The 18,540-nt window shown below is 44.0% G+C and overlaps 2 protein-coding genes across 4 annotated transcripts; one reads left to right on the forward strand and one right to left on the reverse strand.

Annotated features, from left to right (window-relative positions):
* Positions 1–3,218: 3,218 nt before the first annotated feature.
* ephx2 (epoxide hydrolase 2, cytoplasmic) lies at positions 3,219–10,406 on the forward strand. 2 transcript variants are annotated; one of them, XM_007575281.2, is made up of 18 exons: positions 3,222–3,436; positions 4,658–4,736; positions 4,804–4,966; positions 5,048–5,238; positions 5,314–5,436; positions 6,667–6,738; positions 6,808–6,903; positions 6,970–7,048; positions 7,132–7,166; positions 7,241–7,267; positions 7,333–7,418; positions 7,490–7,601; positions 8,425–8,499; positions 8,572–8,614; positions 8,844–8,946; positions 9,030–9,099; positions 9,904–9,984; positions 10,059–10,406. In XM_007575281.2, the coding sequence occupies exons 1-18, from the start codon at positions 3,333–3,335 to the stop codon at positions 10,218–10,220; spliced, it is 1,701 nt and encodes a 566-aa protein (XP_007575343.1). In that variant the 5' UTR covers positions 3,222–3,332; the 3' UTR covers positions 10,221–10,406. The 2 variants fall into 2 exon arrangements, with proteins under 2 accessions (XP_007575341.1, XP_007575343.1); XM_007575279.2 differs by having other exon boundaries at positions 3,219–3,436; positions 5,048–5,436.
* A 2,835-nt stretch (positions 10,407–13,241) lies between these two features.
* Positions 13,242–18,535, reverse strand: znf513b (zinc finger protein 513b). 2 transcript variants are annotated; one of them, XM_007575284.2, is made up of 6 exons: positions 18,387–18,535; positions 17,900–18,093; positions 17,174–17,395; positions 16,339–16,755; positions 15,348–15,535; positions 13,242–14,256 (listed from the first exon to the last, which is right to left on the reverse strand). In XM_007575284.2, the coding sequence occupies exons 2-6, from the start codon at positions 17,937–17,939 to the stop codon at positions 13,771–13,773; spliced, it is 1,353 nt and encodes a 450-aa protein (XP_007575346.1). In that variant the 5' UTR covers positions 17,940–18,093; positions 18,387–18,535; the 3' UTR covers positions 13,242–13,770. The 2 variants fall into 2 exon arrangements, with proteins under 2 accessions (XP_007575346.1, XP_016517955.1); XM_016662469.1 differs by having other exon boundaries at positions 17,900–18,134.
* Between the last annotated feature and the right edge of the window lie 5 nt (positions 18,536–18,540).

Below are 18,540 nucleotides of genomic sequence, written 5' to 3' on the forward strand. Positions count from 1 at the left end.
TTAATTGCAATTAATTCATTAGAATTATTCATGTATGAATCATTGCACAGTGCTAGGAACAATCTGTGACCTATTATATTTATTTTTATTAATTTTCGCAATTTAATGCTGACTATTTTACCAAACATAACAAACAAAAGAAGAAGAGCGGCCCAGGCATGCACTAATACATAATTTTATTGAGGTCCAGAACCCAGAAGTTCTTGTCTTGTGTCATTCAGGAGCCTTGGGGATAAAAGGGCTTCATGATTGTATTTCAAAGGCAGATTTCAAGAACAACTCGGGCAAGAGTTTGGGTCAGGTGCTATTCCAGGATGTAGACGTGTGAAGGAATCTCCACGATGTCAGTAACACACCCATGTATATACGGGGTTTACTGTTTACTTCGGGACAAATTGCGACAAACCCACTGAATTGATTGACAGGTGCCATCATATCAATTGAACAAGAGCGCGCGCCTGACATTACAAGTGCGTAACAGAGGTGACGAAACACCCCATGGCCCCTCCACCTCAAAATGAATCCGGCGCCACCTACTGGACCTTCACTGACTTTATTTCCAGGATTTGGTTTCTGGTCGAGATAAGATAGTTAACTTCTTGTTTAGCAAGATGAACCAAAAAGAACTATTTAGAAAAAATGGCCTGCAATCTGCGCTGAAATGTTATATTGAATGTATCAGATCATTATGAAGTTGTTAAACATTTTAAACAAGGTTTTTACAGAAGATCTTTACAACAGCTGATCGAGAGGTTTTTCTAGTGATTATTTAAATTCAGATCATTAAAAATGTTAGAAACATCCATCTTGTTGAGGGTTTTAAAGAGAGATTAGTTCTAGAAGTGCTTAGTTGATGAGTTAAATTATATGAATGTAGCATTTTTTTATATTTACTCAATTAGCCTTGTATTCTATTAGATGTTTGTCTAAAGGATACTTTTACTTGTTCCGGATATTTTCTTTTTACAAACTTAATGGAAATTATGATAAAGAATTGATTCACTTTTCAAATTAAGTACACATAAGCAATGCTTTTATTTTTAAATCATACCACTTCTCAAATATTTAATCAGATAAAATGACAAATAAAATAACACTAATACTGTAATTTAATTCTACAATGTGAAAAGAGAAACTTTTGTGAATAAATATTGAATGTTTAAATATAATCTATGCTGAAAAGTTTAACTTGTGTTTTTTGCAGTCTCTCAGTGGTTTAAATAAAGGCCATTAAAGTCTGGAGCTCTGAGCCCAATGAAGATGCAGGGTACAATAGAGATGGTGCCTACTTTGCATCCAGTCATCTGCCTCTTTCTGTCTGCTGGACTGGCTGACAGGGAAATCCTGGCAGCAGCTGGAACGGTCGCAGGATGGGAAGGAACTTGGTTCTTACGGAGTTTTCAAAAACTGTAGCCAGAAAATAATCATAACAGGAAAAAGGCTTGAAAACATCCGTTTAATCTTCAGGCATATAATGCATCACATTGACGAATCGAGACATAAAATGTATTTCAGTCAGAAATGAACACATCCTGTTCATGATAAAAGTTCTGCATTTCAAGTCAAACACTGACATGACAGGTCATGGCAGTGGATTTGTGAGGCCATCACTTCTGTATTCAAACTTGTATAAATTAAAAACATGAAATAAAGAATTACCTGTATTTAATGCTCAGTATTGCTGCATGTTTTATGTAGCGCTAAGCCTCGGTTAGCGCTACCTACCAACCTACCTGATCCGTCCCTGACCTCCATCAGTTTGGGGAAAAACATTGACAACTTCTGATCTATCTGATTGAAAATAACTTCTGAAGATTCAGGATGCTCTTGGGATAAAAATGATGTTGTGGCTAACAGAGCTGAGCAAGAGTCAAGCCATGTGAAGTCAAGTTTATTTATATATAGCACTTTAAAAATGGGTGTAAAACTGCACCAAAGTGCTTACAGGAACGACAATAACAAAGAGTAATGTTAAGGACTTTGATCAAAGCATTTTAATCTGTGAGCTAAAGATTAAATGTCATGCATTGATAAATAGTACGTTAGCTTAATTCATGTTCTGTTTTTTCTTGCCGTCTTGTTTTGTGAAGATTTTTTAAAAAGTTGAAAAAACCCCAAAACACTTGGTTATGGTTACAGCTCACATCATTCCAGAAATCTAGTTATTGAGTTTGTCACCTACTTATTCAAGATACACAGCTCAAGGTTTTATATAAAACTAGTTTCTGCACACAAAACAAAAATGCTGCAAATTCATTTTTGTGGGTTTTGGTTTTCATCTCATACCAACTGCCAGGCACGGTGGTGGAGGGGTGATGATTTGGCTTGTTTTCAGTCAAAGTGCACCATTACCTCCTTCATAAACAGAGTGAAAGACCGGCGGTTCCAACCAACAGAACAATGATCCCAAACATGGCAGTAGGTTTTCAACAGAAAGTCTGAAACAGAAAAGAATCAGTGCTGCAACGTCCTAGTCAAAGTCCAGCCGACCTCAGCCTGTTTAAAATGCTGTGGTGGATCCCAAAGGAAACTGCAGAAACAAATGTCTGCTGACCTCAGTAAACTCAAAAAAGAGGTGGCAAAATTTTTTCCACAGCAACTTGAGGGGCTGAAAAAGTAAACCTGAGAGTTTCTGCTGGGGCTCGACAGCAGATGGATAAGGGGGGTGGGCTTTGTTTGTACCAAAAACTCCTAAACATGAAATAAAACTAAGTTACTCTGGAGCTCCGACTGTTTTCTGCAGCCATAAACTTGTTTCGGGTAATATTTTGGCTCTTGTTGACAGATCATAGCCGTCCATTAACAGTAGGCGCAAAGTGCAGATGTCCAGAACTTTGTGTCACCAGAACCAGTCCAGTACAAAGCGGTTCTGGGCAGAACAAGCCGCCCTTCTGACTTCCTAGAAATCATAACCTACCAGACATTTACCACAGGTACAACAAATCAGAAGAACAATTTCAAAAATAAGAATATGTTGCAGAGTTTTAAAAAGAAAATGTATTAAAAATGTCCTAAATATGTTTTGTAAATAAACTGCATCATTTCCTGTTTCAGGGATCTAGGTTTAGTTTTTATAGACATTATTATACACGTTTGTGTTTCCACCATGGAGATTTTGTTGTTACAAAAAGAACGGGTAGAATAATTGAAATAACAAAAGGTTTAGAGCAGCGGTGGCCTGTGTGAACAAGCCTCATGTGAGCCAAGCATGAGTGAGCATTCCCAGTGGGCGGAGCAGCAGCGTCAGTGCGTACAAAGGGCAACTCTCGAAACATAACAACCCTCACTGCTGCAGCAGCACACAAATCAACAGCCTGCAGCTTCCAGGTCCGATGGCGGGGAAGAAAGCGGTTCTGTTCAACTTCTGGGGCGTCGTTGTTCCGTCACGACCCACCGGTGTTTTCCACAAACTGGAGGAGCTGCACAGTCTGCCGCGGTGAGAGGCTCCCATTACACCACAGCCGACCGCACTGTAAAACAGGAACCTGAGGAATTCATTCTGATCCAGTTGGAAATAAAAACATTTGAATTATTATTAGACGCATGAGTCAGATCAGGATCACTGCAAACATTACCAGATAGTCGTGCAACACACTCAAGATTAAGAATTTTAGCTTAAATCCAAATTAAAATAATGTTTATTCACTTTGTAAAGATGTCTGTACATTAAACAGTTACTACAGATAATAGTTAACATATTAACTGAGTTAATTCAGGTTGGGGGAAAGATCGTGGTGAGCAAGGTTTGAGATTTTAGACCTAAATGGTGAATTTTAATAATGGGCTACCAGAGAAGTGTCAAAATGTATCTTAATTATGAATGAATTTGCAGAAAGTAGAACTTGGCCATCATCCACTATGTTTCATTCAGTGAAACCAGTTAAACAAAGTCACGTTTTCAGACCGTGGGAGGAAAGTGGGAGTACCTGAAGAGAAACCATAACAGGAAGAACATCCAGAGGGAATCAGTACTTCTGAAAAATGCATCAGAAAGTATAAATACAGTGAAATGTTTATATTAAGCAATAACTGTAATAATTTATGAAGAAAGCCAAAACACCAGAACTGGTTTCCCAGGTTTAGCGCTCACACCCTGTACTTTTAATCAATCAATCTTTTATCTATACAGCCGGTTTCTCCTCCACTGCAGATCAAAGTACATCACCAAACCAAACATATAAAAATATAAACCAAGGTAATCAAACCACAAGAGCCGCTGCAGCTTCACATATTAGATAAAAATAAAACAAAGTCTTGAGTTTTGATTTAAACAAAGTTCAGTTATAGACGAAGGTCTGAGGACTCCAGATAATCAGTCAATAAATGATCGATTACCTGCAGATCAGCGTCTGTGGAACCGTCAGTAAACAATGACTGACCTCAAAAACCTGCTTCAGTAGAAAAACTGAGTAACTTGGATAAACAGACGGATCCAGACTTTGGCATCATTATTCCAGGCGTGGATAATCAATCAATCAATCAATCAATCAATCATTCAATCAATCTGGTTTTCTGGAGTCTCAAAGTTTGGAACATTTCCAGACGGTTGTTGACTTTAGATCAGAACATGGTGCGTTAGTAAATTCTCATGTTTTGCTCACGTTTACAGGTCATTTGGAGTCATTAAATCCAGATCATATTTTATCTGTTTTCTCAGAGGTTTTCTGTCCAATGTGGCGTCTCAAAATAAAGGAGCTTTGATTCAGGCAGAAAAAGGCAAAATGACTCTAAATCAGGTGGGTCCGCATGTTTCCTGCTCGTCATTTATTTACCGAGTCAGTACATAAATGTGTGTGTTTGCAGATGATCCCGGCTTTTCAAGCTGAATGTGCCAAACAAGCTGAGGTCAGAGGCCTGGCGCTGCCGTCTGATTGGTGTGTCAGCTGTCTGCTGGAGGAGGTCAGAAAGGCCATGATGGACGTCCAAGATATTGTGCTGAAAACGTCTGCAAGTCTGCGTTACCACGGTAACATGCTGAACACAGCTGCTTCTCATGCAGTTTGTCATTTTGGACCTCAGAGTTTTTACTCTAAACTTTGATTTAAAGGAGTACTGACCGCAGTCCTGGCCAATCACTGGCTGGACGACAGCGCCTCCGGAGACGACCCGGCTCGGCTCCTCTGTCTCCTGGGTAGCAACTTTAACCTGGTCCTCCAGTCCTGCCATTCAGGTCACAGAGTGCCAGAGTTCGCCATGTTCAACTCTGCTTTGGACCAGCTGGGGATCCCCTCACAGCAGGTGGGAGATATCCCTTTAAGAGAGACGCAGCAGCTGATTCCTGATCCAGGAGCTGAACCCATCCAACCGTTTCAGGCTCTGTGGCTCGATGTGGACGAGGAGAGTGTGAAGGCAGCAGAGACGGCAGGGATGAAGGCCGTCCTGGTGGACAACCTGGAGGCTGCTCTGCACAAACTGTCCGACTTCACTGGAGTTCAGGTTCAGATAACCAGTTAATCACTTATCACTTAAACTGTTAAACTGTTAAAGGGTTAACCAGTTAAACAGTTAATCTGTGCCAGAAGCTCCCATCCATCCCAAGTCATTGATGGTTTTTCTTTAATCCACAGAGAATCAGAATTATACTGAAAGATTCAAGTAATACTAATCAAAATGGGTGAAATTTAAGGAACACATAAGTTCATGATTCTATATCATAATTTCTATGCACTGAATCAGCAGGAAACCAGAACCATCAGTCACATCATGAGTTGTGGAGCATCTACTGCAGCTTGATGCCTCCTGATGTCCACAAGCCGCTGTAGAGTCTGCTGAGGCGTTGCATCCCACTCATCTGAAAGGTCATTCCTCAGGTCACTAGGGTTCTGGGGTTCAGAACCTCTACAGAACCTCTGGGTCCAGAACCTTATTGGCCTGGACCATGAATGGCTCTCACCATGAAGAGTTACGATCCTCTGCATGGTGACTCGGCTCACAGAGGTTTTCTGAGGTATTCAGGTCTGGACACAGGGAAGGCCACTCGGTTGGAGGTTCTGTGGTCTCCAGCAGCCGTTTCCTGGATGAGTTGGAGCAATGCCTCCATGGATATGAAATCAGTTGTTCAAACCCCTGTATGAAAGTGTCCATTCCAAAGTGGACTTCAGTCCTGTATCGACTAGACACAGCTGTAAACGCATAGCCCTAAGGCTAACGCTACCTCCAACATTGCTGGTGGTCATCATTTCTGCTCAACATCAACCGACCTCCATCAGAACCGCACTGAGACCAACTGGACTCTTAACCAGTCTGAACGATCCCTGACCAGGAACACCACGACCCGCCAACATCACAACAAACTGAGTTTTAAATGTCTGAGTGGAGAGTCTCTCCTCCCTTAAGTGAGGCTGCAGTTGCATTCATCATCTGGTTCCACAGGAACACGATACAGCAGTCATCAGTGGGGGGCGTGGCCAAAGGAAAAGCACTGATGCGTCTTTCTGTGGCTCTTCTGCTCTGAAGAAGTGAAGACATGTCTGAATAATATGCATCGTTTAGAAATGACTCCAATTTAAGAAAATTCAAACTCAATGAATTTGTACCACTGTTCATATAAACCATTTATGGCCGTAATGAGACGATGCGAAACTTTCAACATGTTCATATTGAACTGATCCTTAACAGGAAGAACCTGAATCTTTGTGACGTCAGCTGAAACATTGTTTGTTGCAGGCTGTTGGCGCAGAGAGTCCTCCCATCGCCTGCAGCCCTGACCAGGTGTCTCATGGACACGTCACCATCAGAGTAATGACCCTCCTCTGCCAGCCAATGATCAAGCCTATAGAGACAGAATAATTAGTGCTGTGATTTCAGCCTGGTGTTCGGACCCACTACGTGGAGATGGGCTCCGGGCCGCCGGTTCTGCTGTGCCACGGCTTCCCAGAGAGCTGGTACTCCTGGCGGTACCAGGTGAGCCTCCCATTAAGGCAGCGGCGGTGATGTGTCGTGTTTTCACACCTGCTTCCTCTCTGGCAGATTCCCGCTCTGGCTGCCGCCGGGTTCAGGGTCCTGGCTCTGGACATGAAGGGATACGGCGAATCCACAGCACCCCCTGGTGGGCACACACACAAATACATCCCTGAAACATTTTCCACCTCACTGTTTGTAGTTTTATGATTGGTAAATGTTCCCTTGCAGACATTGAGGAATATTCCCAGGAGAAGCTTTGCAAGGTCTGAATTTCATCAACATGTTAAAATGTGGCAGAATTAAATCTGGAGAGTTTTATGCATTTCTCTGTCTGCAGGATCTAATCTCCTTCATGGACAAAATGGTAAGAAATAAATGACCCTAATAAAAATCTTCATCACAAGTGACTTGTCTTTCTGGTCCTCCAAGTCCATACCACAGGTCACCCTTGTGGGTCACGACTGGGGCGGTGCCCTGGTTTGGACTATGGCCCGGTATTTTCCAGAGAGAATCAGGTAAAAACTCTGAGTTACCGACGTTTAGCGATATTTGGAAAGTTTAAGTAAAATATGTAATTTCCGTGAAGGGCGGTAGCGTCTCTGAATACTCCCCTGTTCTCACCGGACCCTTCGAAACCGCCTTCAGAGAAACTAAAGGCTCTGCCCGCTTTTGACTACCAGAATTACTTCCAGAAACCAGTAAGTGTTTTCTTCACGGGGAGAACCAGAGCTGGATCTCTGGACCAGTTCTTCCCAACAACATTTCCAGCTTTCAGTGCACAAAACAACAAATATATGCAATTCTGACTTTAACAGGTTGAGTTATAGTCTGGTTGAGGAACGCCCGTTTATTATCTGATATGAGCTGTTCATCAATGAAGCGGGATAAACGGCTGAAGATTTCACTCTACGATTTTAAAGTTTATTCAGTATAGAACTTTGCTGTCAAAACCAAAATCCTCAGAAAAACAACTTTTTGCCGATGAGCATTCATTGATTTCCTAAATCCGTGTTGAGCTGTAACTAAATGAAATTAGAGTAATTGGATTTAATTGTATTGAAATAAATAGTTTAGGATACAGATTGTGTAGTTTGATATGAACTGCGCTTCGTTAAATATAAGTTAAACTGAATAAAACTAGTGAAAACATAATGCTGAGCATCAACAGGCATTTAAATGTTTCAATCTGGACTATTTTTAATCTGCTCTAAATTATTTAAAAACCTATCTTACTTTTGATCAGACATTAGGTAAACTGATATTGGTTTTAGGACAATTTTACTCCTTTAAGGACTTTGTTTTGTTTCCTTTTGCTGTGTGAGAGTAAAGTAGATTCATTTCATTTCATTTCACAGTTGGTGCTCTCCAACTCTGCTTTGTTTAATTTGATCGTTTTCTTCTCAGTTTAAGAAAGTTTTAGAAAACTGACTTTAGAATGACTTTAAGCTCCACCTAAAGTCAGGATGAAGTGTTTGAACGAACGTGCCTTCCTCCAGCTTTCAGACTTTGTCTTTGTTCCAGGGAGTAGCCGAGGCCGAGCTGGAGAACGACTTGGAGAGAACATTCAAGATTTTCTTTTCCAGCAGCCGTGAAGCCGTGAGTAGATCCAGACCAGGCAGAGTCCGGTCAGGACAGATCCATCAACTCTGATGAGACATGTTTCCTCAGGCAGGTCGTCCGGCTCTTAGCACATCGGGGGTCTGCGCTAGAGGTGAGGACATCTGCTGGTTTAATAAGGGACAGGTTAAAGGTCAACAATGGGTTCCTGTTGGGTCTGTGCTGATTGGTTGGTCCATGTTGGGTCTGTGCTGATTGGTTGGTCCATGTTGGGTCTGTGCTGATTGGTTAGTCCATGTTAGGTCTGTGCTGATTGGTTGGGTCTGTGCTGATTGGTTGGTCCATGTTGGGTCTGTGCTGATTGGTTGGGTCCGTCTCCCCAGGCGGGCTGTTTGTGGGTCTGCCACAGCAGATTCCTCGCAGCTCAATGCTAACTGAGGCCGACCTGCGCTACTACGTTGGTCAGTTCAGAGGGAGCGGCTTCAGGTGAGGCTCAATCAGAGTCCAGAGATTTGATGATTAACTGGATCCACTGAAGCCTGACGTTTCTCCTCCATGTTGTGTAACAGGGGACCGCTGAACTGGTACCGAAACAACCAGGCCAACTGGAAGTGGATGTGTTCACAGCCCACTGGGAAGGTTGGTGACAGACTGGAGCAGCTGGAGTCTCTCATGGCTCACATCAACGTCCTTCAGGCTGAAATAAAGCTTGGACACAAACAGTGCAACGTTCTTACACTGAAGAGGAAATTAAGAGTTTTCTGCATGCTGTGGATAACAGGAATGTTTGAATGCAACCCATCTGTTAAAACTCAAACAATTCACATGCAATGCATTCATTTACATCCCATAAACACAATTTATCCAAAAGGACAACAACACCCTCAGCTCTTATATTTTCTCAAAGTTCTGAATATTTTCAGGCTTGGAGTTACAGTGGGTAAAGTTTAGCACTATTCATCTCCTGACATTAAATCAATAACTTGGTTTGATCCAAACCTTACTGAGCGCCCCAAAATAAAGTCAGTTTATAGTCCGAGTCATTAGCTGACCATAACTTATGTTTAAGTTATTTAGTCTGATCATTTATTGACCTTAAAAACAGCAGATCTTATGTCCTTATAGAGACACTGATCTACACATGAAGTCAAAGCAGATTCCAACCAGGTGATGTGAAAGCAACATTTCAAGATTTTTATCTTTCAAGTTGTTTTCAACCTTTTCTAATGAGTTGCATCATAGTTCAGCTTCTCCACCAAATGTTTCCCTGCTGTGCTCACCCGGAGCCTCATCAGAGCAGGTGGATGAGCTGCAGGTGTGCTGGAGCCAGGAACCATGTAAAACTCGGACCGGATTCCTCTGGGACCGGACTGGAACCGGACTCCTCCCGGTCTGAGAGAGTTTTGGTTTCTGATCGTCCTGACGCCGCCATGTTGTTTCCAGATTGCCATGCCAGCGCTGATGGTGACGGCAGAGAAAGACCCCGTCCTGCTGCCGGCGATGTCTCACGGCATGGAGGATCTGGTAAGCAAGGCGTCCGGAAAGCCGCGGCGTGGAGCCGACAGGTCATGGGGTCACAGGTCCGTGTTTCCCTGCAGGTCCCCAATCTGAGCAGAGGACACATCGAGGACTGTGGACACTGGACGCAGATGGACAAACCGGCAGAGACCAACAACATCCTGATATCGTGGCTGAGAGAGACGCACGGACCGGCAGGCGGAGGACCGGCAGGCGGCGAGCTGCTGGCGCCCAAACTGTGACGCAGGAACATGACCAAAGTTACATTTCAGGTTTTACAACAGAGGGAAATGTTAGGAAGGAATGAAAACAGGATGCAAACAAGTTTAAAGAAAAACAAGGAGAAAATGGACGGAAGAAGAAGCAAAGAGATTTAAATGAATAAAAACTAAAGATTTGACAATTAAAAACCAAAGTCTTCATGATTCAATTTGACTTTTAATTATTGTGCTCAGAATGTACAGTAAACAGGAAGCTTTCTGCTGATTATGATTCAACACATTTCAACATGATTCAAACACATTTGTCATGGTGTTTAGATTTCAGCTTCAAAATCAAGATGGAGAATTTTAGATTTTAAAATATAAAATGTCAGTTTAAAGAAACATTATCAAGACCTTACAAATAATTTTAAAAAGAAAAAAATGCATGTTTACAGATATAAAAACATGTTCTAAAAATGTAAAGCAAAATATTTAAAGAAATCAGAAAATCTGAATATTTTACAGTCTAGAAAAAATGAAAGAAACTTTTTAAACATTTCTGGAAATGTTAAATTGAAACTAAATCTTTTTGCTAATCTGACATCATGACTGTTAATATGGAAGAAAAAAATACTTTCTCTGCAACAATGTGATTAATTTAAAATTTAAAAAAATTCACTTTTGTTCTTCAGTCGGACAACGAACCATGAAAGGACAGAAAAGGAGAGGAGCAGTATTTCTAAAGCGTGTGAAAGTTTAGTGGAAGGACAAGGTTGGAAGTGCAGCTTCAGGTGGACATGAGGAGACGGCTCCCTCTAGTGGCAGAACGGCTCACAGCTTCTTCTCCTCAAACAGCTTCTTCCAGGATGGCATGATGTGTTCGTAGATGAGCTCGATCTGCCGGAGACACAGAGCCGTTAGGCCCCGCCCACTGAAGCCCCGCCCCTCTACCAGAAACTCAGTCCCTTTAAGCCCCGCCCCCTCAGCTCACCTGCTGGGACTTTTTCACTCCGTATCTGAATAGTGTGGCCTGGTGCTCGCTGTTGTGGAACAGGATGTCAAAGGTCACATCTCGGCCCAGCATGTCCTCGATGGCGGGCTTCACCACCGAATGGAAGTCTCTGGGGGAGTGCGACCCGTCCAGCATGTTGCTGACCTGTGGGCCCAAATGGGGTCAGTGTGGGGCCGCGGACGGCCCGGCGCCGCGGCCCCAGCTCTGCTTTACCTTGTATTTACTCCCCAGCAGCTCTAGAGGATCCAGCTTGACCTCTGACCTCAGGGCGCGGCCAAACAGCGGGATCTTTGTGTCAGCGTCTGGCGAATGTTACCAAATAAAATCAGAGTAAATCAGCCGGGTCCATTAATGAGAAACAGAAAAATCAAACATGGATTCATCTGAAAAATGTGGCAGGCACCTTTCTGAGCTGACAGGTTTGGAAACCTTTTGCTGACTTTAAGACTGAAACTTTTCCCCTTTTTACAAAAGGCTTCAGCTGACATGCTGAGTTGTTTTAGACTTTGACTAGGCCGTTCTAACCCATGGATCTAAACATAGAGGGTCTCTGCTGCCCAATAAAATCTTCCTAAAATTGATTTTAGTTTAGAAGAGGATGGCAGAAATCCATCTAATAAACGTTTCCTGTTTCTGCAGCTTCAGTAGGAAAACTTTGATTCCATCTGTTCCTGAAACTTTGATGGAAACATTTTTCAGCTTCATTGGATCAGCAGCGTCTCAGGAAACAAACAGGAAATGTTTCAGATCCAACAGAAGGAAATATTTTCAACATAAATCATGAATCTGAAAGCAGCCAACCTCTGCAGGTCAGGTGAGCCACGTAGGGAACGCCGTCCCGTTCCCCAAAGTAGATCCCAAAATGAGAGAAGTATTTGTTCCTGGGATACTCCACGATGTCTCCGGGGAAAAGCTTCGGCCGCGAGTTAATCTGGAGACACGAAGGAACCAAACCAGTCAGAAAACTGATCCACACCGTTTGTTCGAAACGATCCGGAAACGGTCAGCATCACAGGAAACCAGCAGGTCAGAGGTCACTCACCTTGCCCAGTGACAGTAAACCAGCAGAGGTCAGAGGTCACTCACCTTGTCCATTGACAGTAAACCAGCAGAGGTCAGAGGTCACTCACCTTGTCCATTGACAGTAAACCAGCAGAGGTCAGAGGTCACTCACCTTGCCCAATGACAGTAAACCAGCAGAGGTCAGAGGTCACTCACCTTGTCCATTGACAGTAAACCAGCAGAGGTCAGAGGTCACTCACCTTGCCCATGACTGCGTTGTTCTGCGGCTCGTCTTGCTGTGATTCTGTAGCTCAGAGTGAAACGGGAACCTTCTTGCTGCTTTGCATGCAGCGCAGCCATGTGGTGATGATGTCACGGCCCACTGAGCATGCTCACTTCACGCCTGCAGCAGCGCCGCGCCCAGCTGGCCAGCTGGCCTGGCTCGGCCTCAGCAGAACCTCAGGGCAGAACCTCCTGCCTCCGGCTGCTCCCGGGTCAGCCAGGCCTGGAATCATCTCTGCTCCATGAGGAGCAAACATGGCCACCTCCCAGGACCGGTGGGCGGGCCACCAGGTGTTTCCTCAGCAGAAACGGGAAGTTGTGGTTATTTTCTAGAGAAACATCAAACACCTGAACTGAAGCTGGAAAACCCAGTGTATCGTTTTTAGTTTGTCTGACATTAAATTCTTCTCGTCACTGAAATGGAAAACATGGAGGCCCGTCTCCATCGAAACCAGCCTCACCACACAAAGGTGAATCTCTAGGAAATACAAACATCCATTTTATCAAGTTACAATAAATCTAAGATTTAATTTGGATTTTTACAGTCAAATAAAAAGTTTATTTATAATAAATCAAGTTTAATGACTCTTATCATTAAAAATTATCCAAGTCAAAAAAGTCACAGATATAAAAAGTGTTTGTGAAAATGTATTTCTTCGTCCAGGTGGTTTTTCATCAAATTGCATTAATTTGCATTTTAAATAAATAAATCATAAACTTAACTTTGAATAAACGTTTATGTAAACAGACAAAAACCATAAAAATGTTTTTTAATTTTTATTCAGGCGTTTTGACAGAACAAAGCAGATGCTAACATTCCCAACCTCAAATTGAATAAAACTAAAATTTGAAAAGTTTATTTATAAATGAGCTGAAAGTGGCTCCAAACATTCTTCACTGTCTGATGATTAAAGTTTATTAACTGATCCCCAGGGTCACTATTTGGCAGGAAGTGACCTCAGCAGACAGGAAGTCAGGCAGCACAGGAACAAAATACATCAGAGAATTTAAACATAAAAATAGAAATCATCTTCAGAAAATCAACATTTAGAGGAAGTTCAGTGTAGAAACATGAATGCTGTTTCCAAGCAGTCAGTGCAGCAGCACACCTGAGTTTACCTCTGACCTGAGCCTATTTAAATCAGTGCAGAACAGTAGGCAGCTTTTAAAATCAGATTAAGAGAATGTTTGTATTGTTGGGAAAGGCAGGAAGTTGGCAGGAACTTGGGAAGAGGCTTCCTGGCTTCCTCTTGGGTCCAGGCACTGCGGTGTTTGCGGTGAAGCCGCTCCGAGTTACAGCAGGTGGCCAACTGAGGTGACAAGGTGACCTCTAGGGGCGTCCGGGGCCCCGGGCCCCCGGCCCCCCCCGACGGTGTGCTTTCTCTGGTGGCGCTTGTAGTTGTCCCAGTGGGCGGTGGCGTAGCCGCAGCGGGCGCAGGCGTGCGGCTTGCGGCCCGTGTGGCGCAGCATGTGGCGCTTCAGGTTCATGCTTTGGTTGCAGCGATGGCCGCAAACGGCGCAGCGGAACGGCTTGGCGCCCGAGTGGATGCGCTGGTGGCGCCGTAGGTTGGCCAGGTTGCCGCAGGCGTAGCTGCAGGATGTGCAGCGGAAAGGTTTCTCGCCCGTGTGAACCCGCAGGTGGCGTCGCAGGTTGTCCAGGTGGGAGGAAGCGTAGGCGCAGTGCGGGCAGCCGTGAGGTTTCTCTGGGGCGGGGCAGCGGGGCGGCAGGAGGCGCCGGGGGGCTGCCCTGGGCCGCAGCTGGGCCCCAGCTGGGCGCACCTGGAACCAAAATCACCAGGTCAAAGGTCAATCTGGTACAACAAAATACTGAAACAAACAAAAATAATGAGACAGAAATTAATCAGCCGGCCAGGAGAAGAAGAGACATCAGAGTCTGATCAGATATTCTGATGTTATAAACTAAATTATAATGTTAGAAACTAAACTAAGTCATAAACTAAACTGTTATAAACCAATTTATAATGTTATAAACTAAACTACGTCATAAACTAAATTATAATGTTATAAACTAAACTAAGTCATAAACTAAACTGTTATAAACCAATTTATTATGTTATAAACTAAACTACATCATAAACTAAATTATAATATTATAAACTGGACTATCTCATAAACTAAGCTATGCTATAAACTAAATTATGTTATAAACTAAACGGTAATAAACTAAACTATGTTGTAAACTAAATCTTCATGTTATGAACTAAATTATGTTATAAACTAAATATTCATGTTATTATCTAAACTATGCTATAAACTAAATCTTCATGTTATAAACTAAACTATAATGTTATAAACTAAACTGTTATAAAATAAATGATAATGTTATAAACTAAACATTCATGTTATAAACTAAACTATGATATAAACTAAACTGTCATAATCTGAACTATATTATAAACTAAATTATAATGTTATAAACTAAATGATGTTATAAATTAAATCTTCATGTTATAAACTAAATGATAATGTTATGAAAGACATTATGAATAGAAATTCATTTCATAATCAGCGATGGAAATGGTCTGAATCGTTTTAAAGGTTTTAATTTCTGGTCTGTTTGAAAAGTTTCCTTCTGACTGAACATAATCGAACTGGAAGTGACTGACATGTTTCACTCCTGACGTTTCCATATTAGAAGTGGAAACAGAAACTAGAACTAAATTATAACTTAATGCAGTTTATTTATTTACCATCCTGCAGCCTCAAACCACAGAAGAAGAAACTCTGGGTTTCTGCTCTGACTGGCCGGCTCTTAAAGGGCCAGTCAGAAAACGTCACACAATGCAAAGCGTTCAGCTGCTTGCTGTTGCCATGGAAACCCCCAGTGAGAAGTTAAGACAGGAACTCACCTGTTCAGGTTGGACCTCTGCCCCCCCCTCCAGGGTCAGGCTGCACAGCGGGACAAGCAGCGCCGGTAGGGGGGCGAGGCCAGGGCCAGGGGCGAGGCCAGGGCCGGGGGCGAGGCCAGGGCCGGGGGCAGAGTCAGGACCAGCACTCCCTGCTGTCTGCAGGTAAGAGTGGTCCTCCAGTGGCAGCTCTGATGACGGCAGAGAAGAAAAATGTCTGACAGTTTCTACTAGGCCAGCTGGGGGCCAAAACCGGCCAGCCTCAGCTCTTTAAGGGGCCCACATAAAGAGCCACATCACATCTATCAGTCCCTGCAGTTTGTCACAGGAATTCATGCAAAAATATGAAAGAAATGTCTGCAATTTCTCATGCTAATGCATCATTGAGAGTTTATTACAAATTGTCAGTAATATGGTGAAAAGCTAAAGTATTTTTACTGCTCAGCCAGACTTCCTGATCAATACGGGGAGTGATCAATATGAGATTCAAATCAGAGATATAAAGGGTGTTAGAAATAAAATTATTCTTATTAATGAAAAGATACATTTAATGTCAGACATAAATTAAATATTCTTAAATTAGCTCCAGAAAAATCAGTGAAAATCAAACAAATCGTGGAGGAGCTGAAGGAGACGAGATGTTCAACAACATTTCATCTCTGAATCAGATATGAATATTTTATCAAGCATTCTGCAGCGGCCAGCCCTTTAAGAGCATCTGTGATGCAGATATAGCTCAGTATGAACAGGCTGACCACACTGACCCCCACTGTCCTCCACTGACCCCCGCCGACCCCACTGACCCCTGCTGATCCCCCATCAGCTGATGCAGCTGTGAGGCGTTTCCCTCCATCAGTTTAGCTTTACTACTGGTTCCGTCCTCAAACTCTCTCACTTCCTCTTCCTCTGATCGCCCAGCATGATCCTGAACACTTGGCAGCAGGTCACCCAGCTGCATGATGGTAAATGTAGGACTGGAAGTGTTAGGCTTTACCTTCTCTGCCTTTCGTCCTCCTCCTCAGCTTCCTCTCCTCCTCCTGCGGCGCCACCTGCGCGTGCATGCGCTGGTGCCTCCGCAGGTTGCCCATGGAGCTGCAGGCGTAGCTGCACTGGGTGCAGCCGTAGGGTTTCTCCCCGGTGTGGGTGCGCAGGTGGCGCTGCAGGTTGACGAGCTGCGCCGAGGCGTAGGGGCAGACGGGGCAGCGGTGCGGCTTGCGGCCATCGTGGACGGTCATGTGACGCTTCAGGTGGTTGGAGTAGCGTGAGGTGAAGGTGCACAGCGAGCACGAGAACAGCCTGCAGGGGGTGCTGCTCCCACTGGCCGACCTGCGCCTCCTGATGGCTGGGGGGGCGGAGCTCCGCTGCTCACAGGTCAGACAGTAAAGCTCCGCCCCCAGAGCCAGACCCACACCTGGAGGAAAACGCAGAGCGAGTCAGACGAAAATTAAACTTTTTCAAAATTTAAACTTAACACAAGAAAAATAAATAAAAAATAAAATTAAACTGAATTGCAATGACACATTAAAATTGCTAAAACGCAAGATAATTTTTTAATGTAATAATTTAAAATAAACTGCAAAATTTTAATAAAATTAATAAATGAAAATATAAACTACGCATAAATAAAAGAAATAAAATAAAAAAACTACAAAATTATATATACTACATATATAGTATATTTTGTAGTATATTTTTATTTAAGTATAAACAAAATTAAAATAAGAGTAAAACACATAAAAACAAACAAAAAAATGAAATAAAAACAAATAAATGTGACAATAAATAAAAATGAATAGAAACTATCAAACCATAAACAGTGATTTTGTTACCGAGGCTCAGTCCGCAGCCCTGGCAGCACAGCAGGGCCGGTACGGCGGAGGCTGCTGGTGCTGCGGGCTCCAGACACAACGCTGCAGGAAGAGAGGAGCTCCTGTCGCCATGGAAACCTCCCACCGTCCAGCCCGTCCCTCCGTCTCCGTCCCCGTCCAGCAGGAAGTCACTCTCCAGAACCGAGCCGCTGGGGTCGGACGGCGCCGCTGCCTCAGACCCGACTGCAGACAGGACCCAGAGGTCAGAGGTCAGATTGAATTCTGGAGTTAAGGAGCCCAGACCAGAGACCAATGCTGCTGCTCGGATCAGCTGAGGGGAACCAAGTCCAGCGGAACCACAGTAAACGGGTCTGGCTCTTTACTGGTCAATCCACTGAAAAGCTGAGATTCAGAGCCGCCACTGGTCTAACTGGTGTGACTGGTGAGCAGGAAGGATGGGGGGCAGACGGAGGACAGGAAGTGGAGGCAGGAAGCAGAGAAGAGGATGAGATAAGGCGTCCTGAGGAAGAGCAGTAGTTTTCCTCAGTGGCAGATATGGGGGGGGGGTTCGAGCCTCCAGCCCAGTCAGACCAGTTCAACCAGTCAGACCAGCCCTGATCCCTGTTGAAGCCTCCGGTCTGGAGCAACAGCGGTCCGGTCCGGTCCGGGCAGACACTTCCTCATTGCGCGGAGGCATTTCCGCGGACGGCGCGGCGAGGCGCGGCGCTGAGCCGCAGGTAGACTCACCTTTGAGCGGCTGCGGGTGGGACTGCTTCCTTCGCGGCATGCTGGAGCCTCTCCGCCCGGGTCCCGGTCCGATCCGTCCGCCAGCCAGCCAGCTAACTGCATGTCATCATCACCCTCACCCTCCTCATCATCGGCTCCTTCCTCTTCCTCTTCCTCCAACGGACAGAGGCGGCGGAGTCATGGCCGACTACCGCCTGGAGCAGAACCGCAGAAAAGCGATTAACTTAGAGCAATACTGGAATAGAAGCAGCTCAGAATGAGCTACACTGACGATCAGCAGCAGTTTCACTAATGACCACAAAGTAAACACATTAACAACTTGAACTTTCTGTCACTCTAGCTGTCTCTGTCATTGATTTCCAGCAAATAGACGGAGCCATTCGGCATTGGAACCAGTTAATTTCTCTTTTAAAAACAGGCCACCATTTAAAATTGAAGCTGAAACTAAAACTTTACCCTTGAGGTTCCCGTTTGCTAACAAACTGACCTGAGATTCGGTCCAGGAGCAGCGAGAAGGAAGAAAATCACGACGAAACTTTAAATGCACTGTTCGCTGCTGTCAAACAAACTCTGCTGACACCGGTGTCTACGACCCACGTGACCTCAGTCCGCAGCAGAGCATTGTGGGACATGTAGTTACC

Source organism: Poecilia formosa, unplaced genomic scaffold (genome assembly GCF_000485575.1).
Source record: "Poecilia formosa unplaced genomic scaffold, Poecilia_formosa-5.1.2 Scaffold374, whole genome shotgun sequence".
In the NCBI taxonomy this organism is placed as follows: Eukaryota; Metazoa; Chordata; class Actinopteri; order Cyprinodontiformes; family Poeciliidae; genus Poecilia; species Poecilia formosa.